Source organism: Camarhynchus parvulus, chromosome 4 (genome assembly GCF_901933205.1).
Source record: "Camarhynchus parvulus chromosome 4, STF_HiC, whole genome shotgun sequence".
In the NCBI taxonomy this organism is placed as follows: Eukaryota; Metazoa; Chordata; class Aves; order Passeriformes; family Thraupidae; genus Camarhynchus; species Camarhynchus parvulus.
In genome coordinates this window covers 46,188,790-46,213,537 of record NC_044574.1, presented here as the reverse complement: position 1 = coordinate 46,213,537, position 24,748 = coordinate 46,188,790, and the positions used below count along the sequence as shown (strand labels likewise).

The window sequence follows — 24,748 nt, the reverse complement described above, 5'->3', positions numbered from 1 at the left end:
CTACAGAATCAAATGCACAAAATTTGCACCCATCTCCTTCTGACAGGAAAGACCATCACGCGAAGAAGGAAACAAGCCAAGTCTAGATGCAAAGGGAAGCAGGTGAAAGGAGGAGGGGGCCATAGCAAGACTTTGAGGACCTAAATACATTTAATTTGTAGTGGCAAACTGGTTTGTAGACCTCAAGAAAAAAAATACAAAAAACAAACAAACAAGCAACAACAACAACAACAACAAACACTGAAAAAAACCACAAAAAATCCCCACCAAAATAAAAAAACAATGTCAGACTTCTGAAAACTTTCTTCTAGTCCATATTTGTTTCTTTGTGTACCAGTTTTACCTTTAAAATTTCCAGTCTAAGTTTTGGTGACTTAACAAAAGGTGTAGGATGTCAGGAGGCTCAGGGTTCACATTTTCTGTGTGCCATGTGGAGTGCTGGACCTGGGCTACCTTATCTGAGGATACTCAGCAGAAGGCTTCCACTGTGTGCAGATCAGATGAAGTCTGTCAAGCACTGATATAAAACCATGGAGAAACTCAGGGAAAAGTCCAATCATCCTGCAACTTCTCAGGCCTCTGCTGTATCTGAAGCTCAGGTGTGACTTCCATTGCTCCTAGTTGTGCCAGTGCCCTCTGTACATAGGCTTCAGGTCTGCAGCATTTGGACAGACCCATTTCTCTATACCTACAAAACCTTAATTTCAGGGGAGTGAGCTGTGATGCAGCTCTGTGTTTTCCATCAACAGCAAATTCCAGCCACTGAATAAGGCAATGGTCTGTCACACTTCAAGGACTGAAAGATCCTAGACACATTCCACAATTTATAGAGGTAACACATTCCTGAATACAGCACATTACAGATGCTACAACACACACAGCATTGAAGAGAGGAAGCATTCTTATTTCTTATATTCTTTCCACTGTGAAAGGTAGGTAGGGATTTTTATTCCTTTTGTTTCCTCATGCAGAAAACACATCAATTTGAAAGCTGCAACTTCACAGTATTTTGTGACAGTTAATATTAGAAAGTTACAAGCATTGAAGTTAATTACCAAGCGTGGCAGTCTCAGTCCCAAACCACATACCAGCTCTGTAGCCATGTGCTTTGTGCCCCTGATTAGAATTTTAATAATGTATCTACAGCAATTTCACTTTTCCAAACAAGTCTGTTGCCAAAGCAAGCCACATTGTCTTCTAAGACGACTTTTACAGGATAATTCTGACATCACATGTTCAGTGGCTTGACAGCATTACATATATTGAAAGTTGATCTCAGATTCAGCTTGTTTGAAATGTTTTAAAATAGGAAAAAAAGCATCTGTGCAGGTTTGATGTCCACAAGTATCATGATTATAAAAATCAAGAAGTGTAGTATTTCTAATTAATAATCCACTTTCTTAGACTTGTATTTCTAAGAAATGCTCTTTGCTATTCAGCACGTTGCCTCCAAAGTGTAGGTATACAAAGAGAAGACAGGAGAGATTTGGAATAAGCATAAAATATAAAAATACCAAGTTGCTCTCTATTGTGTATTTTAAGAGAAGTCCTCAACCTATGTTGTATCTATAGAAATATTAACACCCTAGAAAACCTGGAAAACTTATTCCTTATATAAAGGAACTGAGTAATGAATCTGTCCTGAATACACACAGATACCCATGTTATTGCGTAGAAATATGTCATTTTTACACATCCTTAAGTTGAAACTTTGTAAGATTCATATTACTGGCACTCTATGAAATACCTCTTAAGGATTAGAGTGCATAAGAGTAACAGTGTGACCAGTTCAACTCTGTGCATCAGTACAACTTCTGTGCATACTCGTGTTACAATGATTATAGCCTTTCCAGGCATCATGAGAATATTTTTGGAAAGTATGTGTTCAGTCCCTATAGAGCATCATACAATATGATAAAAACACTTTTTTTTTTTCTTTTTAATGCAAGAAATGCTGTTATTGCTGTACAGAAATCTGTTCCCATCAGTTAAATCACTCCCACTACACATTTTCAAAAGAGGTGGATACTCCCAGTATTATTTAGATGAGGAAACTGAGAAACTGTGCAGCTTCTCAGAATTAGGGAATGAGTGTTATAGAAATAACAGCCAGATCTGGGTTTCCTGAGCTTCCAAATATGTTCACTGTTCACAGGACTTTTGTCTCAGGGGCAAAATGCTTTTACACATGGACACATTTTGAGGCTAAGCACGAGAAAGTGAATGAGTCTGGTATCCTGACTCATGTGGTCTCAATAGGAGATGTATGAGGCAAGTCACAGAATTCACCCAACTAAGTATGTACAAGGAAAAAAAGGAGAAAAAGGATTCTTAAGTCTGTATTTTCATTCTTTCTGATTATTGCTTCTTTCCCAAATATGTGCCTTTGAATCAACAGTTTATTAATTTGGTTTGTTGGTGGTGATTTTATTGTTGTTGCTTTTAAATATTATTTATATGTGTGTCGTCTTCCTTGCAATATCACCTTAATTTCTTGGCCTATTTTCCATTTTTCTCATGAAGTCATGAACACACACAAACATGCCAGCCTTGTGGCACTGTCATATAGCCAGAACTGTGCACTAGGGACTTATGCCCAACCTTTATATTTTGGAAAGCATTTTGTGGCAACGCAGGTGAAAATAAAGTAGTTGAAATATCTCTAAGTAACCTGATCAAGAGACAGCATAGCACAACTTGGTGTATTAAAAACATTCCTTGCATATTAAAAACAAAATTGAGATGGTGCCATGGGCAAAATCATCACTTAAATGATGGAGAAGGTGGGATTTGTTAAGAGAATTAAGAAGCTGGTAGCCTGCAGCAGTAAGTGACATGCCCTACTTTACGTTGCATTCCCCATATTTTGAAAAGCCATGTCACACCAAACCACACTAACACGAAGATACTCTGTTCCTGTGGCTTGTTCCAGTGCTGTTCTGAGCACATGGAGAAGCAGAGTGCTTAGAGGATTATCATTCCTGCCAGCACAAGGAATTCCTGCACTACTTCCACAGCAGAGTCTTACCAGATGAGCATGTCAAATACGCTGCATTCTAATCTGAAGTTGCCTATTATTTGCAACAGAAAGACAAAGATACCTTGTGGATCTTAGTGATTGCTTTGGAGAATAGAGAGGAGAAAAAAAAGTCCAGCTGATGTTTTTTTCCTTGCTCTGATAGGTCTGTTTGGGTTTTTTTCAAGCACAAAGTGACTCCTTGATCTGCCTTTCTGCCAGCAGTATTTGCCCTGAACCCATAATCCACTGTAAGAAGTACAGTGGGAACCCAAGGAGCTGCTTCCACAGTTGTACAAACAGACAGCACCCAAAAGCTGGTGCAATTTCAACTTTATTCTGCAGCTACATCCCACCTCCTTTCCCCTTAGCAATGCCAATGTAGAGGCACACAACCTACATAGCCACCTACACTGCAAAAAGAAACATGATCTTGTAGACTGCTGATAATAGATTACTTATGTTTAAAAATACCAAGAATACTAAGGATTGCATTAAGCAAGGGAAAAAAACCAATAATCTGTTTTAAGGAACCTTTAGTGTACTTAGTATGTGTCTTCCTTTGGAATCAGAAGATTTTTTTGTGAATGAAGTCCAAAAGGAGAAGAACACCACTAAATCTGTCCTATTTCTCTCTCAGCAGTGATGTCCTTGCTGTTTCTTAGAATTTACACATCTAACAGAACTGAAGCCACACTGACTATGTGGACTGCATACCTTCCTGGATTTCTCATGTTGCTTGGGCAGGCTACGAGCCTGTCTTTGTGTGTGGCAATCCATAAAATGGCCTCACTGTGTTTCCTCTAAGTAAGAGAAATTCATCAAAGCACATCTTAAATTACTTATTATGGCATCATCTTAGGCTAAAATGAGAGCCCACATCAGGAAAGAAGTTGTTAGGGATGGGAAGGCGTGGGAACTGAAAGATGACACATGGTAAGAGATACCATGTGCCTAAAGAGAAACTGCTCTTTTGGTTTTACAAGATCTAGCCTGCTTGGTATACCCTAAGAAGCATCACGGAGAGCTTGTTTAGGGTGTGTGCAAACAAACTGAGCGATCACAGGGACTACAACAGAACAGCAGCTGACACACTAATGTGATTAAAATGCAACTCTAGTTAACTCTATAGATACAAAACTAGTGGCTACTTGCAAAGTATTTTAGCCTTGCTTTATTCAAAGTCAAATAAAGATGCTAGATACACAAATGATCCTTATGTTCAATTAGAGTAAGGATTTTACTTCCTTAGATTCCTGATAATTTCTTACTAGACTTGGTATTTCCATGGAAGCAGTACAAGGCTGCCTTTATCCGTTGCAGGAACCCTTTCTGCCTGCCAATCTGTAACAGGCACAGTTTTGATTTTCTCTTTGCCATTTCAAAATAAAGAAATACAAAAACAATGCAAACAAAAAAGATAGGTCACCCACTGGAAGTAAGCAGTGCTAAAAAGCATCCTAGGCAACTTTACTGTTCTCTGTACAAGATGATGTTCTGGCAGTAGATTTTATGATCTTATATCTAAAGCCTCATAATAATTGTCACTGATTCAACTTAAAAGCTAGTGAAAACAAAACACCTTGATTTTCAAGAGTCATGTAGGGAACAGTGAATAACACTTCAGTTTCTTTTTTACATTTCTTATCTCAGGAGATGCTTGAAGAGTCCTGTAATGATCCCATGTTTTCTAATGCTGCAGCTCATTTCTGATCTGGTATTTTATTTCAGCATAGGACTGCAAAGCAAGGGGACCCCAGCAGTTTTACAGTACCTGTGGAGCAGGCTGATACTGCCACCTTGGGGAGGACTTTTTCCACGTTTGAGGAGCCCGTGCAAGTGTCATGTAAATCAGTTTGATTTTTCCCAGTCATAATCCTCCCGAGAAGACAACTTTTTAAAATCCTCTGCCTGTGCAGTTGTAAGACCTTTCAAATGTGTTCCAACTTGGATTGTATTCCATTCACAAATAATACTGGCAAGAAATGCTTTTTTTTTAAATTTAGCCAAGTTTTAGAGCTTGTTCAGGTAGTGCATCTTTTTTGCCACTCTCAACTTTACAGCCATCTTGCCCTTATAAAAGCCCATCCAGCTGGGCAAGCTGTATTTTGCATACAACACTCCCCTGCTTCTGGTATTCTAGTTTTTTTGGTAGTCTAAATCCTTGTCCCTGCCAGCTAAAATTATCTAGTTGGATGTGACTGCTAGGACATATGTGACCTCAGATGTCATAAGGGGCATTACTGTGCAAAGGAGCAGTCCAATGAAAAACACAGATCTAGACTGGCAATTTAACCAAAGTCAAGATCCATAACTTTATGAGACTCATCTACCCTTTTGCTTTGCAACTGAGTGACTCCTCATCCAATACAATACTTTGAGTTTGTATTCACCAGCATGCGGAGGACCTTGCCATACACTTTATATATAGATGTGCCTTGAGACACAAAGGCTGCGCACAGCACAGAGCTCTAAGACAGTGGGAACCATGAGAAGTTGCCTCAGGTACACACAAAGTACAGGGACAGCTTTTATGTCTGGCTTCTCACTAGAAGAGGCAGGCCTAAGAACACTTGAAAAACATTCAGAAACAAAGTTTTTTCCATGGTCACCTTCAGCCAAGTAACCCAAATGATGAACTCATTCATGACTCACAATGTGAATTGACAGGAGGAGCTCCCACCTTCTGCCAGAGCACTGGCTGTGCTCATGGCTCCACAGCAGGACACAACGGGCTTTTAGAGGAACTGCAGCCCCCCTTCACTGCTGTGGCTGGCAGGAACAGCAGTAACGTGGTAAACCAACACTTACAAGCTCCCACACTGAGCTACACCTCGGATCACAATGTCCCCAGCCAGGACTGGGCTCTGGAAAGTACATTCCTCTTTTCCTGCCACCACATACAGGTTACACACCAGATTCGTGTTCGTACTGACAAGTATCTCAATACACTTAGAGTAAACTTCTGCCTGCACCCCTGGGATTTACAGAGAGATGGCTGATCACTGTAAACAGACAGGACAGGCTCATCCACTCTCCCATTCTAAAACTACAGCCTGGTCATTAAATCGCAAATTTGCATTTATTTTCTCACTAGTTACTTTCCCACTTGTGGAAAATTGGAAAAAAACAAGTGATAGGTCCTTCTGGACAATCTTCTGTTTCTGGTTTGAATGCTACTATAGCATGGCAAATAATGATGCTTGCAAGAAAAATTATTAGGCTAACAGTCATTAGCTAATGCATACCACGGGCAGTTCTGCAAGAAGTCTTCAGTTTTCTTCCTGGTTCACAGATAATTTCTGTATTTTAATATATTTGTTATTATTTTAATCCATCTTTGTTAAGCAAACATCTTCATATCTGCAAATGATTTACACTGCGCTATGAAAATATTGTAATTAGTAATTCATTGCAAAAATAAGAGAGTTCATTTCCTATTCATATGCACATATAAAGACACATTCAAGAACTCGCAATACAAAGGAATCCCACCACTACATTTATCATTTGCACATTTAACTGCTGGTGGAATTAATTTACTTTTAAAAATATCAACATCGTGCAATCACTTAAGTGACTTCAAAAACAGTATTTGCAGCTGAGTTACAAAAATTCTACTGTGCCAATTACTGACCAAACATATGCAATTGAATGAGGAGCTATCAGTAATAAATTAACCAGATTATTGTGTACGTAACAGTCTCAGCGTGGTACGGGGCTGCTGTTAGTTTCAAAGTTCACATATGAGCTTCTTTCTATACTGCACATTTGGTTTATGAATGAAGCCTGAATGAAAGAAGAAATTAAGGGAAAATAAGGTAAGTGACCCAAAATGAAACTAATCTAAGTATTTAAGGGTAGACTGCTTACAGGGAAAAAACACCAAATCTTTGATTATGATTTAAAAAAGGAATGGATGAATCCATGTCCACTACTTCCTATTATTATGCGACAAGTGTACAATGCATATCTAGACTGATAAATAACTGAAGACAACCATTTCATAAGATATATTTCTTAAAAGGAAATTGATCATTGAAAAATCAAAAAAAAACCTCACTGTGAATCCAGTAAAGAAGATTTATCATATACATATTCAATGCTGACTATAACAAAATCAGTATGTTACTAGCTCTTGCATCTTTGGTGTTGTACTGAAGTAATTTCAACATATTCATTTAAGGCATGGAATTTATATGAGAGAGAAAACTTAAATTGAACAGCAAGAACCTAAATAATTAATCGGAAGAAATCCCTGTTTGAAATTATCCATGGCCTCTCAATGAGTACCTAAACATAGTATCTTAAAACAAACAAAAAAAAATTTTTTCTGAAGTTCACAAGTCACAGAAACTTAAAATCCACTATATGCCACTATGGTCCTACCTTCTCAAACATGTCTCAATTTATTTAAATAAGAAGTTTTCCTGTTAGACGATCAGCACACACCCAAACCCCTTCAGATACTGGGTTACAGAAAAGTACAAAGAGAATGAGAGGTCTTGTTTATGAACAAATAGAGTAACTGGAAATGATCCCAAGCCAGCTTCCTCTCTCTATCCACCAGTCCATGTTTTTCTTTTCTGCTTACTGCGCTAGTAAGTTGTTTTAGTATACATTTCCAAAATCTCATTTTCATGAGATTGGCTATTTCAGCTCTCCTCTTTTTTTTTTTAATTGACGTATTTTTCTGCATCAGAAAGCCCTTTCAGACTACTGTCTATTTCGACATCAGTAGTAGTTGATGAAAAACATATTTTAAGCTGTGAAAAAGTGCTCCCTTAAAATCTACTTCTCCTTGATTATTCTTTTTCCTAAAGCAAGTAAATATTTACATCCTAAAAGACTGTCACTTAGTAACAGCAGCACCTATTTGTCACAATTCTTTTCTTCCTTCCCTGGTTTGCCTCCTTTTCCTAACCTACTACTGTCCCAGAATGGCAACAGTCTGTTGCCCAACTCCTCCCCTCTCTGTTGCCTCTCCACAACATTATTGCTTCTTCCTAAAACTCTTTTTACATTTCAGGCAGGGAAAAACACTCAAAAGACATTGAATATTGGAAATTCTTGCCTCTTCTTCCCCCCACCCCCCGAAGCTGTCTGAAGCACCTAATGTTATTTGTACTTAGTGACAGGTTTGTGGATAAAAACACTGACAATGGCAGACAGCAATGAGATGACTATCAACCTTGTTGTGCTTGGAAAGACTCAGACTGGCAAAAGTGCTACTGGGAACAGCCTGTTGGGCAGCGCAGACTTCGAGAGCCGTCTCTGTCCCAGCTCTGTGACCACGTGCTGCAGCCTGGGACGCAGCGGCCGCATTTCGGGGCTCATCCGGAGGAACGGCTGCGAGTCAGCTCTGCGTGTCCGAGTGCTGGACACCCCCAGCTACCCTCACAGTGCTCTGAGCAAACAGCAAGTGAGGGACACCGTGAGAGCAGCCCTGGCTCAGCACTTCGGGGAGCAAGGCCTGCACTTGGCCCTCTTGGTCGTCAGGGCTGACCTGCCTCTGTGTCCAGATGAAAGCCATGACACAGTTCAGCTCATCCAGGTAACAAAACAAAAAAAATAGAAGTCTTTGCCCTAATGGCAACTCTTTCATCTTCAGGTGACAATAGCTATGGAAGAGTTGACTCTTCCATAAAAGAAAAGTGAAATATTTTTTTCCAACAGCCTAATGAATTGTGAGTGGCAGACACTAATTTCAGAACAAAGATTGTAATCGATTTTGAGTCCTCAGCAAATCAAAGCTCTCTCCTCCCTTTCTGAAACTGGTAACTCAACACTTCCTTGGGCAGCTTAAAGGAAAATTTTGTATGTGCTTGCTATTTTTCATCCCTGGGGTCTAAAACAGATTAATCACTATTAATACACCAGGTGTTTTTGACACCCCACTTACCTTGGAAGTAAGCAGACATATCCTTTAAAGTAGTTTTATATACCTTAGCATTTAGGTTACAGAGTTAAGATCACTGCAGTGTCCTTTATCACCACGGTAGGCTTCTTGTCATATACAGGAGTTAGCAGGATTGCCCCAAAGTCGTAATTCCATTTCCACCTGTAAATTAAAGCCCAACCTCTCTTATTCCTATTAAAATTTTCTGTACTTTCTGAAAGAAAAGCAGCTTGTTCTCTCCATTCTCCTCCATCAGATAAATCACAGAAGCTGAAGAGAAGCTCTCTGGCCCATTATTTAAGGTGTTGCATTTGATTTGTGTTTTTCCTGAATTGCTGATTATGGATCACAGTTGGAACTGAAGTTGATGTTACATAGAAATTCATCATTTATTTTTTCAACAAAAGGTGCTTCAGCGTTTTCAAAAACATTTTTTTGAAGAGCTCTAAACAGTGTGGCAATATGAATATGTGGCAACTACTGATTTCAAACTAATGTGTGACATGGCCAAACAACCATTTTTCCTTACTTACGTGAACATTTTTTAACTGGAGACATTCTGTTAACATCTGTAGCCAGGGAATAGAGACCTGCTAGTACTGCATGACCACATATTTCCACTGAAAGTGGATGCCAGTGCCTCAGAAAGGTGAAAAAAGACCCAGAAATTTCAGCAACTCTGATAACATGAACTGGATTACTGCCAGGGGAAAAAAAAAAACATACAAGTAAATCGTCTGGTAATGTACTAAGCATATGAAATGGGAGTGGGGAAAAGAAATAAGAGATAACTAGTTAAAATTTGCTTTCCATTACAGGAATTTCTGGGTCCCACGTGGAAGAATTTCACTGCAGTCCTACTTACTCATGCAGACAAGGCACAAGAGGCTGGATACAGTGAGGAAACATATTTGCAGAGCGCCTCAAGTACCCTGTTGTCACTTTTGAGCTCAGTACAGCATAAATACATCTTCCTAGACAACCACAACAGCATAATTAGAGAGGAAAGAAATACTGTCTTAAGAAAGCTCTTGAATTTCATACAAAGAAATAATTATCAAGTACTACTTAAACACAGCAAGGAATAAAATTAGCTTTAAGATGCTCACTTGTCTATTTTCTACAGTAGGTAGCATCTAACAGAAATAAAAGAGTAAAAGCCATCAACTGAAAAACTCCACATCCATACCAAACATCTTTGAACACACAATTACAAATATCTCTTTAGCTTATCAAACTACTTGCCTTCCACAGAGGACCTCACACTACTGCATTCAAAATCTAGATTTAGCCACAAAATCAGACAAGCTAGTGATCCAAAATCATGCTCCTAATGTGTGTGTAGTTGCAAATGGGATTTTGCACTACACCAGACTGTATATTCCAGTTCACGCAGAATACAGATCTGGGAAAATAAAATAAAATTTAAAAAGAAAAAAAAGAAAAAAAAAGTAAAAAATGCATGAGATGAGTTAAGACTCAGGAGGCCTCTTTGCTCAATTCTTCAAGCCTTCAGAAGTTCCTCTGAACTTCCATTTCTAAAAAGAGCTTTCCAGTATTAAAGCTAAGATTTATCTGTTGTAAAAATATTGCCTACCATGATTCAAGATTAGTTATAACTGAGTTCTTGAACTACAATGATTTTATTTAATAAGACATTATAGCATATACAGTTTACAAGGCAGATAAAATGGCTTCCATGTGCTTAATACTATTCAGCACATTTAAAAGAACTAATTACTATTACTTATTGCCAGATGCATGAAAAACTAAAAGTTTACAGGCACAAACAAAACTCATTCAAAAAGAAAATCTGTTCATATCCTCTTTATGCATGTTCCTTTTAATTTTATATCACTGTCATTTTGTTTTCTCTCCACTTACTGGATGAAGTTCAAAGCCTGCAAAATTTAGAAAGGCTCAAGTTTGTTTTTAATTTTAGTATTTAAAATAGTATTTACTGTTTCAATGGTTGTACAGCAACAATTTAATATTATATGCAAAAATATCTGAATTATCTCTATATAGCTACTTAAAAGTTATTGAAAATGGATCCAAAATATTTATTTTCATATTACTGAAAGTAAGGAATTAAAAGAATGATTTTGAGGCTAATAGCCTAGCAACAGGACTACTTGTACAACATTACTATGAAATAATTCTAACTCTAAAAATTGAAGAAGCTATTTCTGTTAAAACCAAAGCACTTTTTGTACAAAACATCATTGCATAAAAGCACATTAAAACCAAACCAAAAAATCAATTCATTTTATACCTGTTTGAGCACTGGAAACAGATTTTTTTTTGGTTTGGTTGCTTTTTGGGTTTTTTTGCAGGCTGGTCTTATGGGGTTTGAGGGTTTTTTTTATTTTTTATTAGCTCCAGGAATCTGTTATTAATTATTTCTTAGTCCTACCGACTGGTTTGGAAGGATATACCTAGGTGGACTAGAAAAAGAACTATTCTAGCAAAGTGGCAGCTTTGATCTTAATGAAATTATAACAGTTTAGTTCTGGGGACATGAAAATGTGTCCACTTGAACATCCTAGGGCATAAACTACCATAGTTTAATCTTCCAGTTACAACTGACTGCAGACCACAGAAAGAACACAGGCAAGAACAAAGTAGCAGAGGCTTACAATACACCTGAAAACTGCTTGGAAGAAGAGGAGAGAAACTAGTACAAAGTGACTAGAAGAATAAAGACAATTGTGATCTTTACTAACCAGCTGCTAGTCCTGCAATTAGCACACAAGGAACACGGCAGAATATTTTCCTTATTTCCTTTAGCTCTTGCTAAATAGAAGTTCTACACCTTCAAGCTGTCCAGAAAATTTACTTGCCTGCCTGTGGTCCCACCACAAACAAGCCTTGGCAATTAAGTTACGAGCACTGAGTGGTTAATAACTGCTGACAGCACACAACCTCAAGGACAGCAAGCCAAGTGAACGAGTGAATTGTCAAAATGTTGGAGATGTAACATATTATGGAAAAGAAATCAAAAAAAACCCAGGTCTTAGCCATACATTTAATGTTTTTTATTCTGCTTGCATCACTTTCTATTTCAACATCTGTACAAGTTTCTAATAACCATTTATTTATTTATTTGATTCCGCTGTTTGCCATGGTCTCTGCCCGGCATACTCCTTTCCCTCTCACTTCAAATGGAACTCCTTTGTATGTAGCAACACACTGGTCATTGGTATGAAGATCAGGTTGGATTTGCTCCCAAATCTTCTTCTTTGGATTAAGTTCCTTCTCAGGATCTCCTGTTTCAAAACAAAGAATAACCTCATAGCACACAACTCAGCACAAGAGCACCATGTACTTACACATCTATGACAGCCCACACAGCATCGCTGCACACACTTTTAAGGGATAAAAACCCTAACATTCCTTTTGATTCTCAAAATGAAAACTTTAATTGGAATTAGGAATTGTCTAGGAAATGTCTCCAGAACCTCTCTGAAAAAGAAGATCTTTCAAGGTAAAGAGGTTGTATCAGACAACAAGCACTGTCAAAAGGAAGAAACTAAACCATTGCTGTTAGTTTATACTACAGACCAAAAGAATTCCCAAGAATTAAGTACATATGGACCACAGAAGTACACTGCTCACCAAGACAGGTTTGTCAGCATCTTTACTTTAGAAATGAATGATGTTTTTATAAGAAATTAAATGCACTTAGCAGATGCTGTTACAATTGTGGAGTACTGAACTTAGACAAGAATAGTCCAGAGGTAAAATACTGACATATAATTTTAGCCCTGAGTTACACACTGTTCTGCTATGCTTTGTATTGTTTGATGACAAGCTCTGGTGCCCAAAACAACAGAGGCAGAAGAAATTACCTAGAGTTTCAGCAATTATGGCCTCAGTCTTTATAAACTTCAATTTCCTGTTTCCATGGATATATCATAATAAGATACCTATACCCTAGTGGTATTGACAGTAACTAACTACATTAGCAAATCTGATTATTTAAGGATCTCTAATGACCACAAAGTGTAGGCTTTTTCTACCAATGTTTTGAAATTTTGTCAACAAATTAGATAGCATAGTGAAGGATATTTTTCCTATTTTTAAATAAGCATGAAATTCAAAGTACAGACACAAACCAAACTAAATACAGGGATTTTAATGTATCTTTTTCTAGTAGTTGGCTGAAATTCATCACTGCTTGCTAAGTCCTGACTGACTGACCAACCAGTGGTTAAATCCACTATTGTCATTCCAGCCTGTCTTATGCCTTATTGGCATTCTCCTTTAAATGTTTTCCATAGTTCAGCCTACTTACATTCCCAATGCCTGCAAACCTGAACTATTTCTGTCTGTATGGGTATTCTGTAGTGTCTGGGTGTCTGTATTCTGTAGTTTCTATATATGCAAGAGAAGCAGACTAGGCCAGATTTCTCTGTGAAGCAAGCTAGCCTTATCAGAGCAGTATCTAATAATGCAGTCAAGTTATTTTACATCCAGAGTGCATTTAGTATTTCAAAGAAAAATCAGTCACAACATTAATAATTTTTATATAATATTTATAATTAATATTAAACAGAGGAATAAATTTGAATACTCTAATTACTTAAATAATTGCACTACTAAATAAAAATTATTAAATGTTTAGAGCTAATTGTGCATTTTCAATAAAGATAAATCAGCTTAATGCTCAGGTTCATGTACAAAGGCAAACTTGGATTTAGACCACAGTGCATGCATACAAACTAATAAAATGATTAAATAGAATGTTAAGTGATCCATTGTACATTTTCCTTCCCCTCCTCAAACATAAAAAGCACATGATTTCTTTTCTTCAGTAAGAAAACCTCCTGACTTTTATTATAAAAAACATGCTTTGGATGTTAATAAGTTTCCCTGGAATCCTGCGTCAAGCTCCCTTGGGATCTGTGGTGAGCTCATATTAGATTAGCATAGGCACCAATTTTAAATACTACCAGAGCTTTAGGCTGTGCGTTTTCCTATGCCTTCTCCTCACTGCATTCCTTCTTCCCAGAAAATATTCTTTAGAAGAGTTTCTATAAATAAAATAAATTGAAGCTTTTAATGGTTTAACCAGTTTTCCACTCTTTTTACCAAAAATGGGCCAAATAAGAGGTCCCAAATTTTGTTAAACATATCATTCCATCTCACAGCTTTATTACAAAAAAATTTTCATAATAGGCAAGAAACCTCTCCACTTTGTAACAGTTCAAAAACTGCTGAAAGAATATATCTCAGCACAGCAAGGGGCAAAAGGACGAGTGATGTGTGACTTTACTTAATACCACTTGCCCCACAGTGGATTGTAAGCATGCAGCTGAAGGAAAGCATGCATACACTCCAGCTTTGATTAAAAAAACCTGCTAACTACAGGCTAACCACTGCACTCCAGCTTTACCACTTTTCATTCTTTTAAAGAGATAGTAATTCATTACATTGCTAGTGATTCTTAGAACTGAATGATAATTTAATTATCTAATTTAAGTAACAGGTTTTTGGTTCCTGTGGCATCAAAGTATCTGATACTGCTATCAGAAAAGAGACTTCACAGTTAGCTATAAATCTTCAAGTATTATTGCCCTCTTAAGGCAATTACTGTGCAGGAGGTTGTAGAATTTACACACACATGATAGAAGAATTCTTAGATAGTTTAAAAATCAGACCTTTTCTAGGGAAGATGGATAAAAATTTGATAAAGTTCTTAATGCAAAAAAAGGCTCAAGAGACCTTGAAGATTCATGCACTGGAGTATAAAACACTTCAGTATTAAAAATTCCACTGAGGGCAAAGACATCAATTAAATAAACAAAACAGAACAGTACTCCAGGCAACAGCATTCCTTACCAAATCACTCCTCAATATCACTCAAGATAGTTCTAGGTAAACACTCCACTAAATACAGAAAAAAATTTAATTGTTTTGAGACAAGATACCATTTGTTTACTTTGACTAAAATGGCCAAAGAAAATTAGTCTGTATCTCATGAATATTTTGTATAATGGAGAGAGAAGACTTAAAAATAGCTTGATTCCAAGCTGCTTGATAGACAGCTGTGTGCATTTTAGAATTGCTTTATTGCTGCTGGTGGTGCTTCTGTTGCTTCACAGACTTTCATACTTCAAACTTAAATAAGACCCAGCTGTCCTTTCTATTTTAACTTCAAGGGCTCCAACTGAATCTTTATGCTTTACAATTACTTTTTAAAACAAAAAATTGATCAGAATATAAATGGTTACAATTAAGCAGTGAAATTAAATGACATCTGACACAACAAGGAGTCTATCCTCCTGGAAACAGCATCAGGCAAGTGCCAGATGGTCTTTGAGGAGACAGCAGCAGCCAAGAAGCAGAAGATTTAAACACAAAAAAGGTGAGTAGAAGATAGATGTTCAACCCTGTTAAAAACTGAGAAAGTTTTCCAGTCTCCAGTGAGCTTCCCCATCTCCCGATGAGTTTCCCCCTAATTTCGCTTACAACAGCAACACTCAAAAGACAAATACCCAACAAATAAATTTAGAGAAACAGATGTCACCATGATTTTGTAGGTCTCCATCTATCAATGGGTTTTTTTGCATCTTCCTACTCAAGATAGTAAAATCACAAGTCTGAAAATTCTTTTAAATAAGTTTTATGTAAGAAGAAGATAGATCACTCTACTTTGTACTATTAAGCATTAAGTAAATTTTCAAAGTCAATGACTAGCTTAAATCTCATACCTACAAAATTTTCCAAGCAGCTCTTTATGAAGCAGTAGAAAACAGTGCCACATTTCAGACTACAATCTACAGCCCTGGATATATACACCTTGCAAAGGAATTGCAAAAACCTTCATTTGGCACTTATCAGAGCCCCATGTCTTTGGCTCTCCACCAGAAGAAAACTGATATAATCCGCACAAAATCTTGTCTTACTGGTTGCAAGTCATAACTTCAGAACTAGAACAACTTACACACCATATTTAGCTTATTCTGTATCTTTTAAAGATCAAAATGTCAACACGGTGTCTGCATACCGTAACACCTGGGAATTATTTTAGAGCAAACATTTCTATAACTGATTGCTCTAGGAAAGCTTTTTGCCAATGTAAAAAACCTACACAACTGGAGTCAAATAGTTCAATAATTTTGATGGAACTCACTTCATCAGTCATGTGCAAGAACAGATATGCTGGTGAACAGAAAACAGTGCTACTACCAGCTCTCACATTTTCAAATGCCAGGTATATTGCATTATATATATATATAAAATGCTACTTGAGGTGTAAGTTTGGAGGAAGGCTGTACCTTACACAAAAGCAAACAAAAAAAACCCCTCAACCTAAGCAAACAGGGCTGAACCTGTACATCATTTTTCAGGGCTTATGCACTGGAAGTGTTTATTCTACAACTTGATCTTCTCTTGCACATCCATTTCCACAGCAACAGATAACAGTGTGAGTGTATTTGTACCTATGATTCTTGCAGCTAACAAAGGCCCAACATTTAATCCATCTTTACTCACTAGATGTGATAAGAACTAGAAGCCATGAATGAGTATTCCTACAATTTAGTCAATGCAATTGATTGCTGAAGCATTTAAGATTTCAGTGCAGCTAACGAATTCTGCATCTCAACAAGCAAGCTTGATATATTTTTAATACAGGAAACTGAAACTGAAAAAAAATTGCTGCCTGTCTGATTTCCTTTTAAAACAGTATTATTTTAAAGTATTTTCAATTGGAGCATTAAATCACAGCAAGCTGAGATATTTTTCAACTTCATAAAACACCTAGATAGAGCATTGCTTCCTTTATCATATTCTAACCAAAATATATCTTTTTTTTAAGCATCACAATTTCACTTTTGAGAAGTATAAATATACATATATACATACATATGTATTTCTGAAAGGTATTTCATGCAAATATGTTTAAGCATGGAGCTTGCCAAGAGATTCATAAATCAAAACTCTGCTGTACAGCTAGAAATTGTCAGAAGTGCAATAGTTTATTAAAGTTCATATGGCTCTATGCAGAAAATAAAAGTTACACCATTTTCTCACATGTGAAAGCCAACTTTTGAACAATAAACTCCTCCTGAAGATGCATACTTCATTGATAAATGCACACACATACACTTTCACCCAGTATGGGAAATACTGGGATTTGGAGCATGTTCTTTCAAGTTTAAGTGATGGAGTGATCCTGACCAGAAGAGCACTGTTCACCAAGACCTCTGTGATCCACTTAACAGCTGACCTGAGTAGCTCTGGCCTTGGGCTGTGCTGCACAAATTCCTAATTTCCTAGGGTGCAGGACAAACCTAGGCAACTGATTGTAAGAGAGGAGTCTACAGGCAGCTCCCATGTGGCACCAGCAACTGAGCCACCTGTGTGTCCTCGCCTTTATGGGACAGGGCAGCACCAAGTTCTCACACAAACTTCCTTTACGATTGACAGCCACAATGAGTAAAAAGATGCAGCAATAACTCAAACAATGGAAAGGGAAGAAACTCTCCTTATGTACAGTGTGCTGCAGGTGCATTCCCATAATCTGAGACATGTAAGATTATTTATGCTAGTTTCTCTTTTTAGACTCAGCTCTTAATAAACAGCATTTTAAATCAACATGATAAACCTATGATGCTTTGAGTTCCCAATATGCGGTCAAAAGTTAATAATTTTCATTGAGGTGGAAGAAATGGAAAAATGGATGAAAAGCCATCTTTTGATAAAGTTTAATTTGGTAAAATTCTAATTTATATTCTGAAAAAAGATGGATTCATTAATTTAGTTAAGTGGGAAAAAGTCCAATGTCTTTCTTTGGAAACCTAAAAAGAGACTTTGCCCCAGACAAACAAACAGAAAACCCTGGCGTTTTGAATATTACAGGCTCTTCTCATGAATAGGAGACGTTGTTCCAACCCCTTCTATCCCCTCCATCCCTTCTTCCTCAAAAAAGGAAAACTACCCAAAGTTCTGACACTTTCATTACAGGGAGGAGCTGGAATTAGGAATTTAATACTTTATCACTTACTCTGAGACACTCTGAAAGATGCTTTACATTTGTTTGTTGTAATTTGCCAAGTACGTTTATCCATATATATAAAAACTGAAATACTGACACGTAAATAATGGAGTATTTTTCATTTAAGTTCTATACAACTTTATCAAGTAACAATTTTTGACAGATGATAAAGTATTTTCAATCCTTTATTTATACAATATTAGCATGGCAGTAAAAAAAAAAATTAAAAACAAGAATTAATTCAGAAAATTTCAACAAAAACCCAATAAGCTTTAAAAAAAGGCTGTTTTATGTGCTTCAACACTGAGGTTACCTTGGCATACTTGTTTCTATTATTTTCCCAAATAACTACTTACCAGGAAAACCTTCAAAAGTGATTCTGTCCCCAGGTACCGCTCCAGATGGAGGAGCCAGAATTTCCACTTTTTCTGGGGAGCTGGCACACATCACCATTGCTTGAGATACTACTCCTCTCATCTTTGCAGGCTTCAAGTTACAGAGTAGCACTGCCATCCGATTCTGCATCTTGGGGGAGGAAAACAGAAGGATGTGAGTACTTAAAATGGCACGTGGCTTTGAGGACTCCCATTATTTCATTACAATGAAAGAATTACAGTGATGAGATCTTACCATGACAACTGAAGCGTAAGAGAAGCACGTAGCAACAGATTCACAATTTTAATGGCTGGACACCAGTAACATAACATCTAAACCCCCTAAGAGCTGGTCAGTGAATAAGGGATTAAATGCTGAAATGTGACATATTTATCATGGAAATATAAAATATTCAATTTATTAAATTAAAAACCAGATGAGGCATTTCACTCGCATTCCATCTTTATGCATTACTGACAATTGCTTTAATCCACTTTCAATATAGCACTATTAAGTAAACAATTTTTACTTAATGATAATAATAATTTAACGATGATAATACTAAAAGTAACAACAAGTCTACAAGTTAGGTCCATAGATAAAAATTTCAAAGTGTATCCTGGAAGCTTAGAGGTCTTTTACATAATGAACTCACTTGAATCTTAAATTTTATCTTAGTTAACCCAAATGCCTTGAGTGTTTTTTAGCCACCGAAAAATGGCTGTATATACTGAACACTGAATTTTTTAGTGCAAACCTGTAAAACGTTTCTCTGTTTGTTGTTTTATTTTAATAATTACAATAGTAAAGCAGAGAAAATACTCTTTGTTCAGAAAAACTGCCACACTTTAGACTCTAAAACAAACCACACTTTCAAACAGAATAAAAATTGAACCCTGAACATTCTTAAGAGATAAAGTAAGGATGTCTTAATTCCCATGCTACCAGTGCACATTATATATAAGTATTTAGTATTTCTAGATTTTGGTCTTTGTGCATCACAGTACAGACTTTGAACAAAACCAGCAGGATTAATAATTAATAAAACTCATAAGATCAACTATTTCAGACACTGCATATTTTCCAAGGACAACACCTTAAAAAGCAAAATTATATATAGCCAAAATGAAGCAGTTATAAGAACAAGTTATCTTGCATCAGTTTCAAGCCAGCCCACTGACTGAAAATTTCCCAAGTTATTGCTATGGAAATAAGTAGCACAAAACACAAAAAACAGTTGTAACATGTCAGTGACTAAAATGCAAGTTGTAGCATTATCTAGCACTGAATAACAATTAATGAATGAAAGGCTAATTATTGGGTGGACATCACAATGATCTAGAAAGAAAAGATTTCAAGGCATCCAAGTGGAGGAAAAGTTTCTGCTACAAAAATCAGAGTATACAGTTCACAACAGATGTACTGTAATGTATCCTCTTACAATGAATGGTTGGAGAATAGCATTTCTGGAGGATGATGGTGGCCTCTTCTCTTCTTGTTAAGTTTAAGACACATTCCCTACATTCCTGTTCTTCACTTCTGATCACTGACATGAGGTTCTCTTAGGTTAAAGAGGACAAGGTGACAAAAAGTGAGACTGGAGAACTGCCTGAATTTCAAGAACAATTGCTTGAAACAGGTATTGATGCTAGGAACACACAGAGATCCACTTCAAAAAGCCAAATGCAGTGGCAGAAAAGCTGTCAATTCCTTCTGACATCTCAGAAATTTCCCCATTGTCCCCAGCTGCCAAAAGAGCTCAGCAATGGCATGGTGCACCTTGTGCCAAGATCCTTCCACATCCGTGTTACTTGTGACACAACTGCTCATGACAATAGAGGGTGCAACTTCTGACATGGCTTCACCACCACGTGAACAAAAAAACCACAGCATTTCACATATAAAGTGGGCATGCCAGAAGTTTTCACACCCATAAATAACTTGCACTGCATACTGAAATGTTAGTGAAGATCCATACTGTATTTCCGAACCAAAAGTAAAATCAGATGATACAAATACTACAGCCTCAAACACTGCTAAATTACCACATCAAACACCAAAATCATAAACAGCTGAATTTTTTGTGAAGAAATTTATGGCTACGGTCCTTGATCTGATGTATATATTTTTATTTCAATATATGGCAGTAGACACATGCCAGGCCTTCACATTTTTGAACACTTCAAAAAACACAAAAAGATGGAAGCTTGCCCCCAAAAATTTACTGTCTTAATAGAGACTTGCCAAAACCGAAACCAGACACGCAAACAAAAATGCTCTCAAAGAACGTGCAAGGATGATCCCTAATTCTCTGTTAATGAATACTTCAGATTATTTTTCCACTCAGAAAGAAGATTAAATAGAAAAGACTCCTGCTGCCATTTCATTCGGTACACTTGATGTTTCTAAGTATATTTACAATAGCTTTTAATGTTTTCCTCTACATGCTTTCTGGAAAGCAGACTGCTAAAAAGCAAGCAAGTTGAGATTTTGCCCAGTGCAAATCTAGTAAGTGGACACCATCAGTTGATCAGTGCAGAATAGTTACTCTATTCAGGTGGGTTTTTTTGGTTCAGTAACTTTCTGTAGCATAAAAAAAAATAAATCACAATTTTAATTGTTTCCTATGCTTGCAGTCTTCCATGGGGACAGTGCGCAAATAAGGATTGAAAAGACATTTAAGAAAGTGGAGCTTTTTCCAGACTAAGATCAATTCCTTCATGATCCATTTTGCAGTTGCTCTACACAACACTGTTTTAAATGACAAGCTTGCATTTAAATTTAGGAACAACCTTCAGTAAACTCCTCTCACCCTCTAGAAGAGGTGTGAAAGGAAAACTAAATCTTGAAGTCTCAGGTTGTTCAAAGGCACCCATAAACCATCTGTGTCAAACACCAAAGCATATCAACTGAAAAAAGCATGGACACAGATTCTATTCTGCACAAGGAAGTAAAAGTATGCATTTTGTATTCCACTGTTGTTTAAGCTATTCATTGCCAGCTAAGTTGAATTTACATGCTCTCTGCTTTACTTCATGCCAAATATTTCAACAGGCTATAAAAGAGAATTGGAAGGCAAAGGTTTCAAAAGTTTGGATCATACCAAAAAGGTTACTATGACTTCTCTGCTACATAGTAGGAAACCTAAAGGAAGAGTAACATCTGTTTAGTTTAGGAGTTCAGTGCGCACTGATGGCAGAGGAATTGGAATAAGATCCCAGGATAGAAGTTTCTGCAATCAGAAACTGATTTGGGGTAAGGGTACTTCTCTGGTTTCTGGCAAATGTTGTTAAGTATTACTTCCATCTGCATTTTATTTTTGTTTTCATGACTGTACAAATCTTTTAGCAGAATAAAAACATATCCTATAAACAGATGAATGCCTTAAGATACTTTAGGAAAGGAAAAGCTATCAGTAAATAATTTTGTCAATACCTTATCCAGAGGAACATGTTTCACTAAACCGCTGACAACAGTCCTTGGGCTTGCTTCACCAACATCCACTTGTTCAACATACAGAGTGTCTGCATCTGGATGCTTTTCAGCAGTAATAATGCAGCCAACACGAAGATCCAGACGAGAAACATCTACAGGTTTCGCATCGCTACTTCCAGCAGCTGGCTGCTGTTTCTTCTCCTTCTTTTCACCTATTAGAGAACATTTTGTTCCATGAAATAAACATTAAAAAAGCACAACTAACGTATATGACTACTGCGAGGGAAAAGTGAGCTACAGCCTCAGAAATAAGCATAAATTCTGTGCAAAACACAAAAGAGTAGAGTTAGCACCTCTGTTACCAGTTTCCAGTGGTGAACTGTCATTCACACTTCAATTTATGTCATTACCTAAAATTATTACCACCTCCTGTTTGCAAAGTCACCCTGAATTTAAGTGCAGCTAATGTGTGACACACATACTCTGACAAAGGCCGCATCAATTAGCTGATCATCCCTTTCAAATAATTAGCAATTACCAGTAAGCCTTGCCATGGTGTTTCAGCAGCAAAAGGAAAGTAGGGAATCACAGTCCAATGGGTTACAAGTGCTTATCAGCGTGGTACACAGTCAGGAGCTGTGAGGTCACTGCAGCTGCACTGTCCCAGCTGCAATGCAACCCTTCAAGATGACATTAGCCAACATTCTGCACAGCCCAAACACAAGAGTGCATGAAAATGCTCATGGCTTATGAGATTCCCCTGGTGTGGTGTCTTTACCCCATGATCACCACACAAAAGACTATGTAGTATAAAACAACAGTGAAGCAACACTCCCCATACTCAGCTGCTTATATAAATCATGGAATCATAAAATATGCAATATTCCTTTCGAGATGAGCAAGTTACATGCAGTTTACAGATAAGACTGTGCTGTTTTGGAGACATTAAAGACTTGTTTAACAGCTATAATCTCTGGGAGATTAAAAAAGTCTAAGATGTGCTTACCTTAAATAAGCATATTCTGTTATTCTTTCATCCAAGATAACTTACATATTAATGTAAACTAAACTCCCTTCTTAAGGGAGCAAAAAGGGTAAAGTGGACACAATGTGCAATTGGATTTCATTCATCATTCTTCTAGTACAGGCATGAAATTAAATGATACATTCAATAACAAAAAGGCATTTTTTTTAATATAAGCAACAGCTCTTCAAAAATACTTGCTCATTTATGATGAAAAGCTCTAGAGATCTGGGTTTTTAATGTAATTGACAATTTGATTAATAAAATCAGTTGTATATACAATAATATAAGAGAAACTGGATAAAAATCCCAATCAAAATAGCTAACATAAAATACCTAAGATAATTTCAAAGACCTGCTAATTTTATCCTTGGTATAATTCCACACTGTTCTCCATGACATTCCTCTACAAGAGAAATGAAGTCTTTCCTCAAAAGAGAACACAGCAAATGTGTACATGGTGTGTATACACACAGACACATAGAAAATATCCATTTCAATGCCACAGGCTAAGGAGAAAAATTCACTCCTCTGGCCAGTGTCAGAGTCAGCCCAGAATCCATATACAGAGAAATCATACAGATAAGGTTTGCAAGAAGTAGAACAAAGAAGATGAAAACAACCAGAGAGGAAAGAGATGACATAGGTGACAGAAAGCAAAGGGATTTGAGATAGTCCATCATTTCACCAATTTCTAGACTTAAAAACCAATTTTACGTATTGGTTACTTCAACTGTTAAATGCAATACCTACAACAGATGCTGAACTCCACAGAAACAGCCTGTGCAGGACTACTATTTAATGTTTGTGCTATATTTCAGCTTAAGACAAAAGTCTAACACTGCTTTCCATATGAGATGAGCTGAGTTGGTCAAAGCATGGTGCTAGTAACACCAAATTTGTGGGTTCAACCCCTGTATGGGCCATTCCCTTAAGAGGTGGAATTGATGATCCTTGTGGGTCCCTTTCAACCCAGAATATTGTCTGACTGAACTTAAGCTACTTGTATTGTACTTCCCCTCATCATATATAGAAAGTTTTATTTTTCCTTACTGAGTGTTTGCTCTGTAGCTGCTGAATACTTGAGGGAAAAAAAATTAATTCCCTGCTATGACATGTGGCCTCCGCTTTTTGTATTTACAGCTCTGTGGAATATTAAGGTGTCAAAGGCTGAAATACATTAAAAAATATAAAATAGCTTATAAGTAGCTGTACAGCTCACCAGGAAAAAACGAGACCGTGCACTATCATAATATCTAAATTCTGTAATCTGTACAAATCTAATCATAGCAAATTATTAATAATCTGTATAAGAGAATGATTGCAAAACATAGTAAGTTACAAGATACACTTGCACAGAAGTACAGGTGTCCAACAGACATGCCTTGTTTTTTGCTGGTGGTGGTTTTTTAAATGAGGAAGTGCATTCACATTAAACAGAATTTGGCATGTATCCCATGCAATGAAGAATCTGTAGCTTACCTGACAACTGTCACTAGCTTCAAGTATATTCAAGATTTAAGAGCTAGCACATGACTCTTCCTACTGTAGCTGTATGAAAGCTTTTTTTTCCTCAAAATCGTGCAAAAGCACTTGCATAAATTAAATACCTCAACTGTCTATCAGACATAAGTACCTTTTTTTTCTACTTTTTCTTTCTTTTTCTTTTCTTCATCTTCACCTTTAATTTGATCTTTGGAACCAGAAGATGCTGTAACTGCTGTAGGTTGTGGAACATTCTCTGAAAACGAAGCTGTAGAAAGGGTTGTACCAGTAGGAACTGCAACCTGCTTTACTAAAACCAAAATCACAAAAGTTAGGGGCAGCACCAGAACCTGGAACACTGACATTTTTAAATGTACAACGTAGATGAAAAAGCAGAGAGAACTGAAAATTTTGCTTAATACACTAAACCACAACCGCTGAGTAGTGAACCACATTACAAAACACGTTTCAGAACTTAATCTATATATGATTATTATGATCAATAAAAAT

The 24,748-nt window shown here is 36.9% G+C and overlaps 2 protein-coding genes across 3 annotated transcripts in view; one reads left to right on the top strand and one right to left on the bottom strand.

Moving 5' to 3' along the window:
* Positions 1–8,177: 8,177 nt before the first annotated feature.
* GIMD1 (GIMAP family P-loop NTPase domain containing 1) lies at positions 8,178–10,003 on the top strand. The gene is made up of 2 exons (XM_030946908.1): positions 8,178–8,570; positions 9,734–10,003. The coding sequence occupies exons 1-2, from the start codon at positions 8,178–8,180 to the stop codon at positions 10,001–10,003; spliced, it is 663 nt and encodes a 220-aa protein (XP_030802768.1).
* A 536-nt stretch (positions 10,004–10,539) lies between these two features.
* Positions 10,540–24,748, bottom strand: part of AIMP1 (aminoacyl tRNA synthetase complex interacting multifunctional protein 1) — a 33,040-nt gene continuing 18,831 nt past the window's right edge. Inside the window, exons 4-7 of one of the 2 annotated variants that reach the window (XM_030946905.1) lie at positions 24,390–24,548; positions 21,730–21,941; positions 18,276–18,444; positions 10,540–12,184 (exon numbers count right to left, since the gene is read on the bottom strand). In XM_030946905.1, coding sequence (XP_030802765.1) covers positions 12,018–12,184; positions 18,276–18,444; positions 21,730–21,941; positions 24,390–24,548 — 707 coding nt within the window. In that variant the 3' untranslated portion in view covers positions 10,540–12,017. The remainder of the gene's footprint in view (positions 12,185–18,275; positions 18,445–21,729; positions 21,942–24,389; positions 24,549–24,748) is intronic. The other variant, XM_030946907.1, reaches the window with a different exon arrangement.

What these genes read in the sequence shown, in the direction of transcription:
- GIMD1 (XM_030946908.1), top strand. Translation starts at nt 8,178, where the DNA reads ATGGCAGACAGCAATGAGATGACTATCAACCTTGTTGTGCTTGGAAAG. An exon ending in ACACAGTTCAGCTCATCCAG is followed by an intron (nt 8,571 to 9,733) that starts GTAACAAAACAA and finishes TTTCCATTACAG; the next exon opens with GAATTTCTGGGTCCCACGTG.